We start from the raw sequence: 17,703 nt of genomic DNA on the forward strand, positions 1-17,703 counted from the left end.
AAGATTTTTAAAATTCAAATTTTAATAAAAGAAATGTTGCCGCCCATATAGACGACCCGTCAAGGTCTATACGAGGCGTCCTTTTTTGATAAATTCAAAATTTGAAATTCAAATTTTCAAAATTCAAATTTCCAAAATCCCGCTCTTACAGACGACCCATCCAGCTCTATACGAGGCGTCTGGTTTTGTTAAAATGACCTTTTAGCCCCTGATTTAAGCCTAGAATGGGGGCATATCAGGGGCATAATGGTCTTTTGACCAATCGTATATGACGCGTCTAGATCTATACGAGGCGTATATTTGTAATCTTTTTATAAAAATGTTATTAAATTGTTTTAATCAATTCTAATTATAAAAAAATTATATAATTTTTTATAAAAATGTTATTAAGCTGTTTTAATCAATTCTAATTATAAAAAAATGATAAAAATTATAAAAAAAAAATTATAGAAATTGTAGAAAGTTATAGGAATTAATACAAAAAAATACTATTAATTATAAAAATACTATTAATTACAAAAATCATTCTTCCGTATCACTATCGATGTAATTAAGACTGGGCTTTGATATTGGCGCAAGATTCATTATCGATGTATATCATTCTAGACGTGGCAAGTACATATCTTCCGATTGTTCCGTATGGGTTCTTCGGTGGTTCAACCATAGCCCGTGTGCTGGTGGCATTGGATAATCCCCTTCCAGCTTAACATGTATGAAGTGGTCCTCGTTAACATGTGCAAGCGTTTTGAATAATGGTTGTTGATTAGCCGCATGACTTAGTATCGGGAAGAAAGTGGAACTCGCACCCATGGTTGTCGTTAACAGGTACACCCGGATACCGTACGTTTGTGCAATAAGAAGTCCTGCTAAGGGGAAGTCCATCCAGTGATCCTCCCCACAACCGGACACTGAATTCTATGTTAGGCCCTGACGATGCGTGTAAAAATAACCTTCATCCCATGCTTCAAATATTGGGAACCATATCGATTTGTTCTGGTCCACTTCTTGGACAAGGTCCCTTCGAATGAGCCCCCATGAACTCTGATCCATACCTAAGCCCACAGCCACAGACCGAAACCCACAATGACCATCTAGCATCACATCTCGTATGCACGAGACGTGCGGATGAAACACTGGCGGAATGGCAGACTTCAACTGTTCGATGATTCCCACGTACTCGTCCCCAATGATTAAAGGAAAACTGTGATCATCTCGTGTCTCTTTCTTCTTAGAACTCTTTGAGCGGCTTAGGCTCGCTTTGGGTTTTTGGGACCTTATAACCGACTGTTGAGAGGCCTGTGACGGAACGTACGAGCTGTGGCGAGGTTTATCGTACTTACTTTGTCGGGAACCTTCAAAGCACGTGTTGGCATCACCGAAGGAGCTTCTCCTCAATTCTTCATCTATACGAGAGGCCTCGTCCAACCTTTGTTGTACATGCCTTTTTGTTGGTCGGCCACGAGTATTTTGTTGGACAACCGGTGGTTTCTTAGTAGATTTCTTTGGAGTCAACACCGCTTTAATCTTTGACATCAGGCTTTTTTGCTGAGCTGGAGGGTGCGACTCTAATTGTTGTCTAACAATATTTAGCTCTTCGACCACGTCAATGTCATCGTCTATCAATTTACTACTTTGGAAGTTAAGTTTCCGCCAGAAGACGTCTATGTCTTCTAGTTGAATCGGACGCTCTGCACGGTTAAAAACAACATTGTTTAAGTCACATGATTAACGGAAATATATCACACAAGTGTTGTACGTTTAACAATTATTACCTTCACTCATGTACTTTTCAATCCTACAAGCACAGGGCAACCCGCAACTGTACCACATTTGGCAACCACATGATGAATGAAAGCGCTCCAAGACATCTAGCTTCCTAATTGCCTCTCCACTCAACAAGTCAAGGTCTGTATGGGATACTTTTCCAAGTAGGTGTTGAAACAACGGGTGTTTGTGGTGGTTCATTATTTTTTCGATGCTTTCTCGAAAAGTCTTCCTTATTTCACCGAACTGTGTCTCAACTATATCCCGGACACAACCAACTACACGGTCCAACGAGCTCCTGTCTAGGACGTATCTCTTTAAGTTGGCATGTTGGCTCTCAACTCTGTTTATGGTACGATTACCAAAGTTGCGCCTCTTATCAGTCCACGAAAAGACGAACATCTCCTTATAGTATTTTAGCCAGTTATCGTACACGTAGTTGAAGACTCCTAAAAATTAGAAATAATTTAATAAAATTTGCATAGGTGAGTCGTATGTTATTAGAAAAACTTACTAGAACGTTTGCACTCCACAAGTCGCTTTTGCATGTTGCGCAAGTGGTACTCGTAGATGGGTATGGATGGAGACTCAATCAATGTCCCCCAGAATGACAAAAATTTATCCCAGTCTTCGTCTGTGAAGGAAGCCTTACAGTGCTTCATAACATTCTGTTGTATGTGCCACCTGCAAAGAAGCCTGGAGGCGTCTGGAAATACTTTGGCACACGCGCCCATAAGGGCTAGGTCTCTATCCGTTAAAATCACACGTGGCTCCATACATTCATCGAACATTGACTTGACCCTCTCAAGCACCCACACAAAGTTATCACCTCGTTCTTTACTAACAACGGCATGCGCGATAATAAACAATTTGTTGGTAGGCGTCATACCAACAATCTGGATAAATGGCATATTGTATATGTTTGTCTTGTACGTCGCATCGATCAGCATGACGTGGGGGAATGCATGCCACATGTCTCTCGAGTACCGATGAAGAAAGAAGATCTCTGTTACGATCTCTGTTCCGGGTTCCTCCCGTGTCTCGTAAATAAGGTCGTTGTTTATCAGCATGTTTTCTAGTGACTGCATGGGAGTCAATCCTTGTCTTTGTTCGGCTCTAATCTTCGCCACAACGTTTTGAACGTCTTTCTGAACATGAAACCTGTCGGGGTCCTGCTTCCTTATCGTTTGAAATATTTTGCGTGGCTCCATGTTTTGAGCTGTTAGCTGCTCCATCAGTTTAATTTCGCTTGGAGTAAACCTTCGCACAAACGCGTGGGCCGACAGGTCCTCACAAAGTTCGTGCTTATGTTCAATGTTTTCGTCTTTTATCTCCCAGGTTTCATACGGGTGGTTTCGCACAGCCAGCAGGTAAAACGGGCAACCGGTTTTTTTTGCTTCCGGCTTTTCTGAGTGTTGCTGTAGTCTGGTGCTCACCACCACGATCACATTCAAGCCATACCCTCCAGGTTCTTCCCCCGATTTTCTTTGACCGATGGGTGACAATAACGAAACCATCCGCGTTTGCTATTTCTTGTATCCGTTTCTTTAGTTCATCTAAAGAGTTGAAAACCTGTAACATCGACAATAATAACAATAATAATAATAATAACAACAACAATATTAATAATAATAATAAAATAATAATAATAATAATAATAATAATAATAATAATAATAATAAAATAGTAATTAATACCTGCTTTTTTAAGTACGGATTGTCCGGGATGGGAAGTGCCTCACCACCATATCTACCATATCCACCATAACCACCATATCCACCATATCCACCATATCCTCCAACGTCCGTATTGTTTTGATGAACGTAAGGAGTGCCCGGGGAAATGAATTGCTAATGACCACTGTCTCCTCCGTATCCACTGTATCCACCGTATCCACCATATCCACTGTCTCCTCCGTATCCACCGTCTCCTCCGTATCCACTGTCTCCTCCGTATCTAACGTCTCCTCGGTATCCACCGTTTCCTCCGTATCCACCGTCTCCTCCGTATCCACCGTTTCCTCCTTATCCAACGTCTCCTCCGTATCCACCGTTTCCTCCATATCCACCGTCTCCTCCGTAAGAGTATTCACACCCGTATCTATAATCCGGACACCCTTGTTGCATCGGATAACTTGGTTGACCCGCATGGTATGAGTCATCTACAGGGGTTGTTTCATCAACAGGAGGATGCGTGTTCAAATCTAGAAATGGTCTGTTTTATTTTCCTTGTATACTAGACATAACCTCCTCTTGCTCATTAGAATCAGGAACGCCAGACTCCTCCAAAATAGATGACCGTATCATCATTAGTAAAAATAAACTAACACAACAAGTAATTAAAAAATTTAAGCTAATAACTGTTACCGGAACGCTTTCGGGCACCCAATTATCGCTAGAATACTGCCCGAAGACATAGTTACCGTCCCAGTATGATGATATTTCAACACTTCGGGATGATAAGATCACAAATGCAAACAACAAGAGCTCGTAGAAGAAACAGAATGAAAGGAATGTTGAATGTTTGGGTGGACCAAGAATGCACTGTATGTTGCACTTTTGTATGAGATATAGACGCCTCGTGTAGCTTTAGACACCCCGTATTGCTTTAAGTCACATGTCAGACACATAGTCAAATCAGTCTCTAAGACGCCTCGTATAGGCCTATACGAGGCGTCTTGGTACCCTCGTATTGGTCCCTCGTACAGGCCTATACTCCCCGTCTGATGTGACTGATGTGACGTTGTACGAGGTTCAGAAATTGGTCGGGAAAAGGAACCCTAGACGCCTCGTATAGGCCTATACGAGGCGTCTATTAGGGTGTGGAAATAGGCAAAAAGGTGTGTAAATATGTAGACCCCAAAGAAAACAAAGAAAAGTTGTAGGTGGTTAAAGAAGATAAAAGGTGCATGTATCAAGAATTATGAATTGACCAAGTCAATGGAATTTTATCAATTTGAAATCCAAGTTGAAGTCCGATTCTGTTCATTGAAGTAAAAATTTAAAATTGGAGTTGGGCACATAGATTTAATCAAATTTTAGTTTTATTTTTGTTTTAGATATATAATTTATATTTTACTAAAAAACAAAAATGGATTAGGGTATTTGATGTTACCGAAAGATATTTATACTTTATTATGATTATATTACTTATATGTTTATGTAATAACTGATAGGAATTTATTTTGGTAACATTGTGATAAGTGTGGGCATAGATCATAAGCGGGTAATTTCAAAACTGTTATTGACAGTTTTGCCGCCAAATATCAACCGCCATTATAACACATATGTATATGTCTGGTCCGGTAACTGTTTCCGGCACCAAGACAGTTTGTTTCCTTTAATCTGTCCATTCTCTTGTTTCCTTTTATCATTCAAGTTCGTTTCATTCATTCTTGTGTTCTGAACATCAAACACAATCATGTCCACTGATGCAAAGATGCCTTGTTTGTCCGCTGCAAACATGACCGGAGTCCAACAATGTGGTATCAGAGCCACATCAGGGACGCATACAGAAATCAGATTCACTTCTACAATCTTACCATGTCAACACTGTTTTGACAAACAAAATGAGAGGAAGAAAAGCAAACACCGGGTGAAATTATGTTACTATTGTCACCGGCCAGGACATCAAATTTTTTCATGCAAATCCAAAGAAAATGACGAAGCAACACAACTGATTAACCAAGCGGTTAATGCCGGAATCCAGACTCAAAGGAGGGAAGCAGATGATCGGGGTGAGATGATAGTGACTGGCACGGAAGGCGGCCAGTGGAAGGACATATGGTATGTCAGTAACTCTTTCTCACATCATTATGCCGGAAATATAAATGTGTTCAAAAGAATAAAGCATTTAGTTGGTGTTGATACAAACACCGGGGAAAACAATTTTTTGTTCATCCGGGGTATAGGAACTGTTGAAATCAAATCAAACAACGAAAAATTAATGATTCAAAGTGTCTTTTATACTCCGGAATTGGACAGAAATGTCTTGAGCATGAATCAATTAACCTTACAAGGATTTACCGTCAATAAAAACGGTGATACTTGCAAGATTTATCCGATGTTCTCTCCTCCCGTCGTAAATACTGTGAATGATGTTACCGGTTTATCGAAAGAAGAAGAGTTAGGATTAAAAGAAATACAGAAAGTTATGAACCTGAATGATGTGAAGGAGAAGTACAAAGAAGATTATTTGAATTCATACTTCAAAACTTTAAATGTTACGAATGAAAGTGACTTTGACTGGAGTCGGATGATCATAAGGGCGCTAGAATTTAATGAATTTGCTAATTGTAAAGCCGTGTTAGACATGATCGATGACCGTGACTTCGTATTCAAATACAAACATGATCTTGAAATAAAATTCGAGAAAATGGTGGGCTGGTTTTTGAAAGAAAAGATGGGAATAACTTCAAGATCAATACCCCCACTTCTTGACTTCTCGATGATGGAAGAAGAATAGACCTGCTTGGCTTGTATATTATGGTGGAAAGAGACGGAGGATACCGAAATGTCACCGTTGATAATATATGGCCGGCAATAGCGAAGGATCTGGGTTTCAAATATCAAGACGGTGACTTCATTAGAGTCATTTATGCCATGTATTTGGACGTTTTGATATACTATTATAGGTTTAAATCCGTTCAGTTCAAGAGAAGGTGCAGGACAAAGAGATGATGGAACAAGAAGAAAGCTCAATGGCCGACAATGATCGAGGAAGAAGCAAAAGTGCAGATCCGGTATAGGAGGATGCTGCATCAGAGCATTACGCTCTTTATGATGGAAATAGTTGGGAAGGCTCTTGGAATCTGCACAAGAAGCACCGACGATTCAATTTCAACGAAGCACGTAAAGCCGTCGATGAAGCCAAAAGGAGCGTGCTGATGTATGCCGCTAAACATAATTAAGTTTAAGGGAAGGTGTTAGCGAAAGATGTTTAAACTTTATTATGATTATATTACTTATATGTTTATGTAATAACTGATATGAATTTATTTCGGTAACATTGTGATAAGTGTGGGCATAGATCATAAGCGGGTAATTTCAAAACTGTCATTGACAGTTTTGCCGCCAAATATCAACCGCCATTATCACATATATATATATATATATATATATATATATATATATATATATATATATATATATATATATATATATATATATATATATATATGTCTGGTCCGGTAACTGGTTCGGGCAACAAGACAGTTTGTTTCCTTCAATCTGTCCATTCTCTTGTTTCCTTTTATCATTCAAGTTCGTTTCATTCGTTCTTGTGTTCTGAACATCAAACATAATCATGTCCACTGATGCAAAGATGCCTTGTTTGTTCGCTGCAAACATGACCGGAGTCCAACACTTGAAAGGACTGACGCTACCTATTAGATAGTTGATGCGAGAGCTTTCTTATGACTTAAAACGGCTTCCATATTCATGACAATTCACTAAATATATCGCCAAACCGATGGGCGGGAGCTTTCTAATGCAAGATTCCAATTTATTTGCTGCTTCACACAAGAAAAGCTATTACCAAACCAAGTGGCGAAAACATAGACTAAGCCAAGCTTTTGACAAGGGTAACGTGGCATGCTGATCGGGCAGGAAGTTTCTTCGTACTAACAACTGGTATGAGACACTCTTGTATGAGACACCTAAGAAACCCAAAAATTTAACCAATTGAAATGACGATAACCCCCCAAGTAATGAAAGAATAGCCTAAGACCCATTTATAATTCTTTTTTACACAAACTCGTATATAGGATATATACATACTTACCATACCATATATCACATATACGTACGTACGTACGTACATACATACATACATACATACATACATACATACATACATACATACATACATACATACATACATACATACATACATACATACATACATACATACATACATACATACATATGTCAAATTCCAACTTCATCTTTGACCGTTGACGTTGTTAATTAGAAATGTTGCACTAGAGTAATCAAACGATTCCGTCTACTTTACAATTCCTATCATTATTGACAGAATAATGGAAGGCAGCCCAATTAAGTGAAAAGACGTTAACACCCTCTAGTCTGCTACATAGGACCACTTGAAGATTCTTTCTAACCAATAACATTAAAGCTGTCCATTTTGTATTTTATTCTATTTCCAGCTTGGACTATAATATCTCATAGTCAACAATGACAACAATTCTGGTGCCTACAAAAGTTTCTCTTAAGTCTTCTTCTCGTAGATATTCAGCTTCAAAGTAAACATCCATGCCCATTGTCACAATGGGGAAAAGTGCTCAGAGTTTCAACACAAGCATCCGGATATCGTCATGGAAATCGGGCATGCTAATTCTGGTGTTCATAATAATAGCTAAACAGGTGAATTCACAATCAGTTGATAAGAACAATACTCTGCTTAGAAGGTATTGTAGATCATACCAATCAACATATGGAGAATCTTACTTAAGTAACGTCAATACCACGTTTTCAAGCCTTCAGAGACAGTTGTCCGATCCACAGGTGTACTATGCCTTTGCCCAGACTACGATTAATGGTGACTTCGTGTACGCCTTTGCTTTGTGTAGGGTCTATCTCTCGACCTCCCGGTGTTTGGCTTGTTTTGAGTCAGCAGTTAACGAGACAAAAACATGTGGGATTGCTGATGGTGGTAACATAATTTATGATGATTGTAGTATAAGGTTAGTACACATTTTGATTCTTTATTTTTTACTGAAGTAATTCATTACCGGTTTCCATGTTTGTATATAGATAAATTTCATTTTTAAAATTTTTAAATTTATTAGTTAAGTTCAATAATGGAGATTAAAAGTCATGATCAATAGGTTATCCACATGAATCATTTGTTAAAACATCAAATCGTTAATGTGTTGAACATTCAATAATTATGAAAAACAGTTATTTTATTCTGATAATTAGAAGCAGCCAGCCACTTGTGTAAGTCGTCCACTAAAATACTAATTTTAAGTCGTATGTGCACATGACAAATTTGACTTTGACTTCTTTAAAAATATAAGCCAAAACTATGCTAGTAAGGATAAGTTACTCGGCAACCTACGTGTATTTTTTATTATTTAGTGACGTCGTTTACAAATTCTTTTATTTACTATTGATGTTTAAATATAATTATAACTACTACATATAAATTGCTTTTCAATTATTACCCAATAAATCATAGAAATAAATAGTAGTAGAGGGTAGGATGTAGAAAAACTTACATCTATCCATAGGATATGGTAAGAGAGACCTCCGACTACAACTCAAACAATAGACAAAATAAACAAACAACAAAATATAAGAATAGAAAACCTAGCATTAACACAAACCAAAACAAGAGTGATAAAAGAGTAACATAGAAAAAACACAAGCAGATACAACATAATAAGGCGACAAGGAGGTATAAATAAAAGAATACAATGACATGAAAAGTTCACCTAAATTATAGAAATATCTATATGTCCTTACGATAGAGCTAAGACACTTCCATACCCACCCCTACAACTTCTTAACTTTAATACTATGTATCTACAAACTCTTATCGTGTACCATGTAAGAGATGTGCAACTATAACAAATCTAGCCTAATCTACTCATCCCATGTGACTTTAATTAAGCCTATTTTTCATTTACTGTTTATAACAATAAAATGAAGGGAGGGGGTTTTATCTGCTGGTATTTTTGCTGAATACGCAACATACATCTATCCTCAAATAGATAAAAGAAAAGTATCAAATACAAGAAAGAAAATCAAACCAGATTAAATCTCATTATTACATATTCTTTCCTTTTACCATTTGGCAACCAAAATAGGGCAACCGGCCAACCAATAAATTTTTTTACATATCCTGAAGTACGATTTTTTAGAAATGTACACTGTTTAAGCATACTCTTAAATCTATATCGTTGTCAGTCGTGATACTAGAACCTTCAACCACTGCTACACACCTTGATACTTCTACGCTACAAAATCTTCCGTATCATGAATTAGGTAAACAAATTATAGAAAAATAAAGTTAAATGTTTATCTTTCGACAAGGTTGTCCTTTTGAGACCTTGCAACAAGGAAAAACTTCTTTAATACCAAAGTAATATGATTTTATAGTACGTGTTAAAAAATAAGCACTTTCAAGTTATTAATCACATTTGAAGATATTTAATTTCAATTACATTTGTTAAGTAATCAGGAAAAAGATATTCGCATTAATGCTCAAGTGTAAGTCTTCTGTGTACAGATACGAAAACTTTGGCGTAAATTTTGGTAATTCAGAAGTGATATTGGATAATGATGCCCCTCCAGGAGAAGTATGTAGCAATGAGTCAGCATCTCAGCCAACAACAAGCTTCAACCAAGTGGTAGAGAATTTGTTATCTGATATTCGAGACGCCACTCCAAGAACACCTGATTTCTATATAGCTACCACAAGGCCAGTGCCAACCGATAATACAACAGTGTATGCAATTGCACAGTGTGTTAGAAATGTAAGCCAAGCCATTTGTCGAGGCTGCTTGAATACAGCATATAACAACTTACAATTTTGTCTTCCCAATAAGGAAGGAAGGGCCATTGACATGTTTTGTTTTATGAGGTATTCTGAGACTCCATTTTTCGAAAGAAACCAAACAACAAACATCACACCTTTTCTAAGTGAAGGTGAGGTCTCTTATGTATACTTAAGATTTAGCTTTTCATAGGAAGCTATTTAATTTGCATTAATATATTAACAAAAATATTGTGCAACTTTACATGACAGGAAGCTCTAGCAATTCTGCAATGATAGCTGGAGTAAGTGTTGCTGTAGGTCTTCTATTGCTTGTACTCGCTTTCTTGTTATGGTATCGAAAAATGAAGAAAGCTAAGACTATTGAAGAAGGTAACCATACATATGTCCACCATGGGTGTAGCATATTGTTCAATGCAATATCTTTAAACATATCTACATCTAATATATAAAAACACATTATAATTATGTTTCATGTCAATATATTGTGTTTAGATTACAACTAGTGCTAACTTTTTGTACCGTGCACCATGTGATACTTTTAGCTGAATCTGGACTACAACCAGATAAAAGTTACAGTTACCAGCAATTGCGATTAGCGACTCATGAGTTTGGAGACGAGTGTAGAGTTGGGAAAGGAGGTTTTGGTGAAGTATTCAAGGTAATTTAATCTTTTAAATGGTTTTATTCTAAATTACTCTCTTGATTTAAATAATGGTATTCTATTTGTAACACTAAGCTTGAATATTGACCACACCAGTAAACATAAACGTAAGTATCTTAAATGTCATGGTGTATGTATTTCTTTTACAACTGAAGAAATAGTTCTCTACTTTCATTGGTATTCCAGGCGAATGCTGAATTTAGGTTATTAGATTTGAAAATGATTGTTTATTCCTTCAACAGGCAATTATAGACCATGAGAATATAGTAGCGGTGAAGAGACTGCATGTTGGTTATGCTAGAGCAAAATCAGAATTCGAAAACGAAGTGAGGCTCATAAGTAATGTGCAACATCGGAATCTCGTACGACAACTAGGTTGGTGCATTGAGGGATCTGAGTTGCTTCTTGTCCTAGAATACATTCCACAAGGCAGCCTTGACAACTTCTTATGGGGTAAGTTTTGCACAAATATTAATTCTTATAACCTTGTTTTTCTGGCCAAATAGAAAATAAAAGGCTACCATAATGTAAATATTTAGATAAGTATGTACCTGATAATTAAGTTCACCATGAATAGGTGAAAAAAGAGGCACTCTGAACTGGCAGAAAAGGTTTGACATTATCTTTGGGGTTGCTAGGGGCCTTGTCCATCTTCATAATGAATTCCATGTCAAAATAATTCACAGAGATATAAAATTGAATAATATTCTCGTGGACGATGATTTTCAACCCAAAATTTGTGATTTTGGATTGGCAAGACTACAGCCAGAGGATCAAACCCATGTTAGCACAAAGCTAGCCGGCACACTGTAAGTTGGTGTAAATCTTCCCTTTGATATATATCTTAATCCGGATTCAAATCCCCTACTTTTCCCATGACAATATTTTCATGACATGATTAATATAGAGGGTACATGGCACCAGAATATGCGACAAAGGGACATTTATCAGAGAAGGTTGACACCTACAGCTTTGGTATCGTAATCCTTGAAGTCATCAGCGGACGAAGATGTACTGATGAAAACTTTAGTGGACCAGAAACATCTCACCTTCTTGAACATGTAATATACAACCTCCTAAACTTTTTCTTCTTCAATTAGAGGGTAATAATGATGATAACATTAGTCATATTTGAGTTATAAGATTAAAGTGACACTTCCATATGCAAATTTAACTCTTGCGGAACTTGTTGCATATGTATGATAAATATTATTTTGTTGAATAGGCATGGCAATTGTATGAGAGAGGCATGCACATAGAGCTAATCGATCAAGAGTTGAGTATAGAAGAACAACATATAGCAAATGTGATGAAAACCATTGAGATTGCTCTAATGTGCACTCAGTCACCAGCTTCTTTGAGACCAACCATGTCAGAAGTTCTTTTGATGTTGTCAAGTGGGATATCTGTGAGGCCAGGAAAACTAATCAAGCCTAGTTTCATTGATTCTCGTAGAGTGATCCACATGGGCGCATATCGGTCACAGAACAAGTAATACATATAAATGTATAAAATAGCACATTTTATTGAGCTATTGTGCACATTAGGTGTCCACTATCATTTAGCAGCTCCACATCGAGGACAACTTTTTTGTTGTAACCACATTTATTTTTTTATGCAAGATCAAATGCCATGATAACCTTCTTGATTGTTGGTTATTGAAAATTTGGAATGGTGTGACTCAATATTGAATTTATTGTAGTTCTATGGTCTTTTGGCCCTTGGGTCACTACAAGAACAGGGCACCTTTAGCGGCGACGGCTGTCGCCGGTATTGACCGCTTTTGTCGCCGCTATTGACTATTAGCGGCGACATGTCGCCGGTAAAGCATCGCCGGTATTGCTCGGACGCTATTGACTGACTGTCGCCGGTATTGATGCTGCACTTTTAGCGACGACAGTTGTCGTCGCTAAAAGTGTCGCCGGTGTTGACTTTCGTCGGTAAAGGGTGAAGAGCAATAGCGGCGACACATGTCGCCGCTAAAAGTCTATTTTTTTTTTAATACAGCAGCTGTATATACAGCTGCCCAGCCAGTTTTACGGCCGAAAAAACAAAACCTGCCTATTTTCAAACAACGCAAGCATACGCAATGAACATAATCAACATATACTAAAGGTAATATAATTAAAAACTACGTTTAAGTCGTACATTATATCCTACAACGTTTAATTAAATCCAAAGCATACATTAAAAACAAGTCACTCATCGTCATCGTTATCGTTGGGTTCATCGTCGGATTCATTATCGAATAAGTTGTCAGAATCGTAGCCTTTTGACTTTCCTTTTCCTTTTCCTTGTGAAGCAAGATAGTTGTTAAGTTGGTTAAAAAATGACGGGGTTTGGAACAAGCTGTTAACAAAATCCTACAATAATAGATAGCAAAACGTATATTAGCATATTAATTAACGCTACCAACATATATTTAACAAGGAAACATGCGTTCGTTTGTCATTTTTTTAAATTGCGCAGTTTACCTCGGAAAAGGGTTCTTGCGTCCGAGCTTGCGAAGACGACATGTTAGATGACGAGTGCGAGGACGTGTTGGAAGAAGGTTTAGGCCCCATCCCGCGGTACCATCCTCGCCGCTCACCCAACGCTTCCTGATACGGGGCAATTGGCGGACCCTCACCGCTCCATTGACTTGTGGCCTGTTGTATGTTCCGCTGTATTTTACAAAGATGATTAAATATATGTGTGTGTATATATATATATATATATATTTGTTATAGAAAATAATACTTAAAAGAAATACTTACGTAATTTTGTTCAGCAACCGGATCAACCCAATTCCCTTGATTGTCCGTGTGGGTTTTAGCATACGTAGGTACCCAATCCATATCCTGTTTAACATTAAACTTAGATTAGACATTAAATAAACAAAAGCTTACACACACGCACACATACATAAAACATTACATTTTTATAGGCGGTGCTACCGTACGAAGATGTCCCCCCACGGTATGGGAATTGTTGTTTCTCGCGTACTAGTGTGTTGGCCTCGCTTCTTTTAATATATTTAGCTTCCCGGAAACCTTCAATGGTTCTCAACCAGTTATCATAGGGCATATCCTTGGGATGGAATGCCCGTGCACTCTCAAGATCATTGTAACCTCCCTTGCTCTTAAATAATTTTTTAGCCTCGTACTTGCGGTCAGAGTACCGCTTCATAAGCACAGTCCTAATGCCACCCGTCAAGTTTTTGGCCTCATAGTCACGTTCCACTTCATCAATATTGAAATTTTCCTACAAATTAAATAAAAAAGTTAAAATATCATATATAAATTAGATTTGCATGTGCTTAAATATTTGATAAAATTTTATGCATATAAGTTATTTACCCGTAAGTGGTTCATGAGGGCATCCTTGTAATGTTGTTCAACGTTATCCCATCCACTTTTATCGAAGGGGATGGACCGCCACATATACAGGCCGGCCTCCCGTGAAAACATATCCCTTGATTTACCAACAGGGGTATACGTCACCTGCCTGTCAAACGTAAGCGATACAGGCCCCCCCCGCTTTTACCAGACGCCTTAGTTTCTCGTTTTTTGCTTTCCCCCTAACCCTCTTCGGGGGAACCGCTGCAATTAAAACAAAAATAATTAGTAACAACATTTATAATATATAAAATATAAGGACTACAAAATAATTTAGTAAAAGACTTACCGTCTGTCTCATGTGTGCCACGAAATCCACCAGGAGGAATCGGTGGATCACCAGCGCCGTCACCCCCATGTCCCCAGGGGGCCACATCAGCCATCAGATACGCGAATATCAACAATATCGAAAACATACTCCCTATAAAGTTACAAATGTTACAGCATGTGTATCTAATACAAATTAAGGGAAAGTACAACAAGTGTAACTCAAATTCAAATAAATATTTCAAACAAGTGTTAATCAATTACAAATCAATAAAAATTACAATAACTTTTCTTTTAGTCAGACTCCACATAATCGGGATCATCCTCATCATAAGCAGCCTCGACCTCATCAGAATCAGTCTCGACTTCAAACACTTCATCGACGGTGGCCGTTGGGGGATCAACTTCAATTGAAGGCTCACCCGCAGTAACATGAGAAGATCCAATTTGAAAGTATTGGGTCAAGTCAATGACAAGTGGACAGTCAGATGAAGAGTTGTTGTCAAAAACTTCACTATCTTCTAAGCGTTTGCCAACATTTTGAACCTTATTGACGCGGTCATCACTTAATGGCCGATCCCAAGATAAACGGGGACAACCCGAAATTAATTTCTAAATCAATTTCGGGCGGGTATTTCTAAGCTCGCTATGTTTAAAATGATTAATTTAAGCTTGTTATGTTCTTAATGATTGTTTTAAATTTTGGGCGGAATGTTATGTTTTAAATCATGATTTCAATTTCGATTGGGTGTTTTCTTAGCTCGTTATGTTTGAAATGATGATTTCATACATACTAACATACACAATTTACATACCTAAACTAAAAATTATACAATTTCTAAACTTAAAAAAAAACGAACCATTATACAATTTACATACACATTTTTCAAATACACCTACATTATACAATGTAAACATATAACAATTATACAAACATACATACATTCATTCATACACTTACATACCCACATACAACTTAAACTAAAAATTATACAATTTACATACTAACAATAATACAAACATACATACTAACATACTAAACTAAAAATTATACATTTTCTAAACTTTAAAAAAAAAAACTAACCATTATACAATTTACATACACATTTTTCAAACACACCTACATTATACAATTTACATACTAACAATTATACAAACTTACATACATTCATTCATACACTTTACATACTAACAATCATACAAACATACATACTAACATACACAATTTACATACCAAAACTAAAAATTATAGAATTTCTAAACTTAAAAAAAAAACTAACCATTATACAATTTACATACACATTTTTCAAATACACCTAACATACACAATTTACATAACAAAACTAAAAATTATAGAATTTCTAAACTTAAAACAAAAAAAAATAAAAAATAAAAAAAAACAATTTACATAACAATCATACCAACATACAAACATACATACTAACATACACAATTTACATAACAAAACTAAAAATTATAGAATTTCTAAACTTAAAACAAAAAAAAATAAAAAATAAAAAAAAACTAACCGGTTTTTGAGGTGGTGACCGGAGAAGAGATGGTGGTGACCGGAGAAGAGATGGCGGTGACCGGAGAAGAGATGGCGGTGACCGGAGAAGAGATGGCGGTGACCGGAGTTTCTTCCACAAACACAAAAATACACAAAAAATAGCAAAAATTAAAGCCTATAACGCGTATGTAACAAATGTAGAGAAGAAATGTAGCATAAACGTGTTAAACTAACCGAGTGGGCCAAAATTCGGGAAGAACCGGCGGTGGAAGGAAGAAATTTGGGGGGAAAGTGAAGAAGAAAGAGGGAAAGTCGCTGATAAAGTGTTTTTACGTTTCGACTTTTAGCGGAGACGCTATGTCGCCGGTATTGATCCTATCGTCGCCGCTATTGGGTTAATCAGGATAAGATTTTTGTGGCTAGGGTTTAATGTGGGACACAGACTTTTAGCGGAGACAGCTGTCGCCGCTAATAACCTACTTTTTGTCGCCGGTATTGCCTTTCAAGTCCCCAACCGTTAGATCAGGATTTTGATCAACGGCTGGGGTTTGGTCTCAGGTTGTGTCACACGGATCGACCAATAGCGGCGACACAAGGGCCGTCGCCGCTAATGGTGTCGCCGCTAAAAGCCTCCCTTTCTTGTAGTGGGTGTGAATTTTCAAAAGAAACTTATTTTTCTACTTCAAAATTTATATAAGTCTCTAAATATCACCAAATTCAAAATTAATACTTGTAAATATATTATAAAAAAGAAAGAATAATGATAACATGTTTTTACAAGCGATTTTAAAAAATAAAATAAATATTTAATATGGTTTTATAGCTTGAATGGTAAAAATATGTCACTTAATAACAAAAAACAAAAAAAATAGATGGTATAAGAAAATATAAATTTTAGTTCTTTAAATTTTATATGTATTTGTTGGAATTCGTCTATGTACAACTTTAATTTTAAAATAAAATATAATTTTATTTATTAACAATTAATATCATATATTAATTACAAAAGCTAAAAGCGTGTATAATCAAACCGACTAACTGTTCCAGTGATCTAATTGCATCTGTTAAAACAAACACAACCATAGGGGGATTTCGAAAAAGTAACATTTGATGAAAAACTAAAGATTCACACTTTGAATCAACAAAACATCAGATCAGTTGACTTTGTTCACTGTAGGTCCCGAAATCGGAGGATCGATTTACACAACCAAACCCTTGTTTATAACAAACAAAGTTAAGTGTGCGGAATCCACTTAACTAAGCCAAATCAAACATAGAACAAAGTAAGAACAGAGGTTTAACCAAAGAAACACAATCGTTTGATTAAACTGGATGAGAATGCAACTGATACAAACACAGTCTAGACAAAGTGACCTTCAGGGTATTCTCTCATCTCTGAGTTGTAACAGAGACAAAGTGTGCCTTTATATAGCAGCTGGGCCAGAGAACTCGACGAAACCAAACTAGGCTCGACGAAACGGAACTAGGCCCAACACTAAGCCCATCGGACGACGAAACACATCTGTTTCGTCGCTGATCTTGATGAAACAGATGCAAACAGATCAAATTCTGTTTCGTCGACAAGTGTTCGACGAAACACATAT

At 36.9% G+C, this 17,703-nt stretch overlaps 3 protein-coding genes and 1 long non-coding RNA gene across 4 annotated transcripts; 1 reads left to right on the forward strand and 3 right to left on the reverse strand.

Annotated features, from left to right (window-relative positions):
* Positions 1 to 915: 915 nt before the first annotated feature.
* On the reverse strand, positions 916 to 2,852 carry LOC110866576. The gene is made up of 3 exons (XM_022115718.2): positions 2,279 to 2,852; positions 1,773 to 2,213; positions 916 to 1,688 (listed from the first exon to the last, which is right to left on the reverse strand). The coding sequence occupies exons 1-3, from the start codon at positions 2,850 to 2,852 to the stop codon at positions 916 to 918; spliced, it is 1,788 nt and encodes a 595-aa protein (XP_021971410.2).
* A 5,115-nt stretch (positions 2,853 to 7,967) lies between these two features.
* LOC110867929 (cysteine-rich receptor-like protein kinase 3) lies at positions 7,968 to 12,595 on the forward strand. Its single transcript, XM_022116987.2, has 8 exons — positions 7,968 to 8,464; positions 10,015 to 10,433; positions 10,534 to 10,653; positions 10,827 to 10,942; positions 11,188 to 11,398; positions 11,523 to 11,754; positions 11,853 to 12,006; positions 12,171 to 12,595. The coding sequence occupies exons 1-8, from the start codon at positions 8,034 to 8,036 to the stop codon at positions 12,438 to 12,440; spliced, it is 1,953 nt and encodes a 650-aa protein (XP_021972679.1). The 5' UTR covers positions 7,968 to 8,033; the 3' UTR covers positions 12,441 to 12,595.
* Positions 12,596 to 13,035: 440 nt separating this feature from the next.
* Positions 13,036 to 14,367, reverse strand: LOC110867928. The gene is made up of 5 exons (XM_022116986.2): positions 14,284 to 14,367; positions 13,862 to 14,188; positions 13,702 to 13,785; positions 13,420 to 13,608; positions 13,036 to 13,308 (listed from the first exon to the last, which is right to left on the reverse strand). Exons 1-5 carry the CDS (start codon positions 14,365 to 14,367, stop codon positions 13,144 to 13,146), a joined length of 849 nt encoding a protein of 282 aa, XP_021972678.1. The 3' UTR covers positions 13,036 to 13,143.
* An 82-nt stretch (positions 14,368 to 14,449) lies between these two features.
* On the reverse strand, positions 14,450 to 16,263 carry LOC118480570. Its single transcript, XR_004863326.1, has 3 exons — positions 16,119 to 16,263; positions 14,612 to 14,743; positions 14,450 to 14,526 (listed from the first exon to the last, which is right to left on the reverse strand). It is a non-coding gene; the product is annotated as an uncharacterized LOC118480570 (long non-coding RNA).
* Positions 16,264 to 17,703: the final 1,440 nt, after the last annotated feature.

This window comes from Helianthus annuus, chromosome 7 (assembly GCF_002127325.2).
Source record: "Helianthus annuus cultivar XRQ/B chromosome 7, HanXRQr2.0-SUNRISE, whole genome shotgun sequence".
In the NCBI taxonomy this organism is placed as follows: Eukaryota; Viridiplantae; Streptophyta; class Magnoliopsida; order Asterales; family Asteraceae; genus Helianthus; species Helianthus annuus.

Bases quoted from the DNA above. Each gene is read 5' to 3' on its own strand.
- LOC110866576 (XM_022115718.2), bottom strand. From the start codon at position 2,852: ATGCAGTCACTAGAAAACATGCTGATAAACAACGACCTTATTTACGAG. The intron at 2,214-2,278 runs GTAAGTTTTTCT...TCTAATTTTTAG, and splicing joins TGTGGAGTGCAAACGTTCTA to GAGTCTTCAACTACGTGTAC. The intron at 1,689-1,772 runs GTAATAATTGTT...TTAACCGTGCAG, and splicing joins TGAAAAGTACATGAGTGAAG to AGCGTCCGATTCAACTAGAA.
- LOC110867929 (XM_022116987.2), top strand. From the start codon at position 8,034: ATGCCCATTGTCACAATGGGGAAAAGTGCTCAGAGTTTCAACACAAGC. The intron at 11,399-11,522 runs GTAAGTTTTGCA...CACCATGAATAG, and splicing joins CCTTGACAACTTCTTATGGG to GTGAAAAAAGAGGCACTCTG. The intron at 12,007-12,170 runs GTAATATACAAC...TTTGTTGAATAG, and splicing joins CATCTCACCTTCTTGAACAT to GCATGGCAATTGTATGAGAG.
- LOC110867928 (XM_022116986.2), bottom strand. From the start codon at position 14,367: ATGTGGCGGTCCATCCCCTTCGATAAAAGTGGATGGGATAACGTTGAA. The intron at 14,189-14,283 runs GTAAATAACTTA...TTTAATTTGTAG, and splicing joins CCCTCATGAACCACTTACGG to GAAAATTTCAATATTGATGA. The intron at 13,609-13,701 runs GTAAGTATTTCT...TGTAAAATACAG, and splicing joins CGGTTGCTGAACAAAATTAC to CGGAACATACAACAGGCCAC.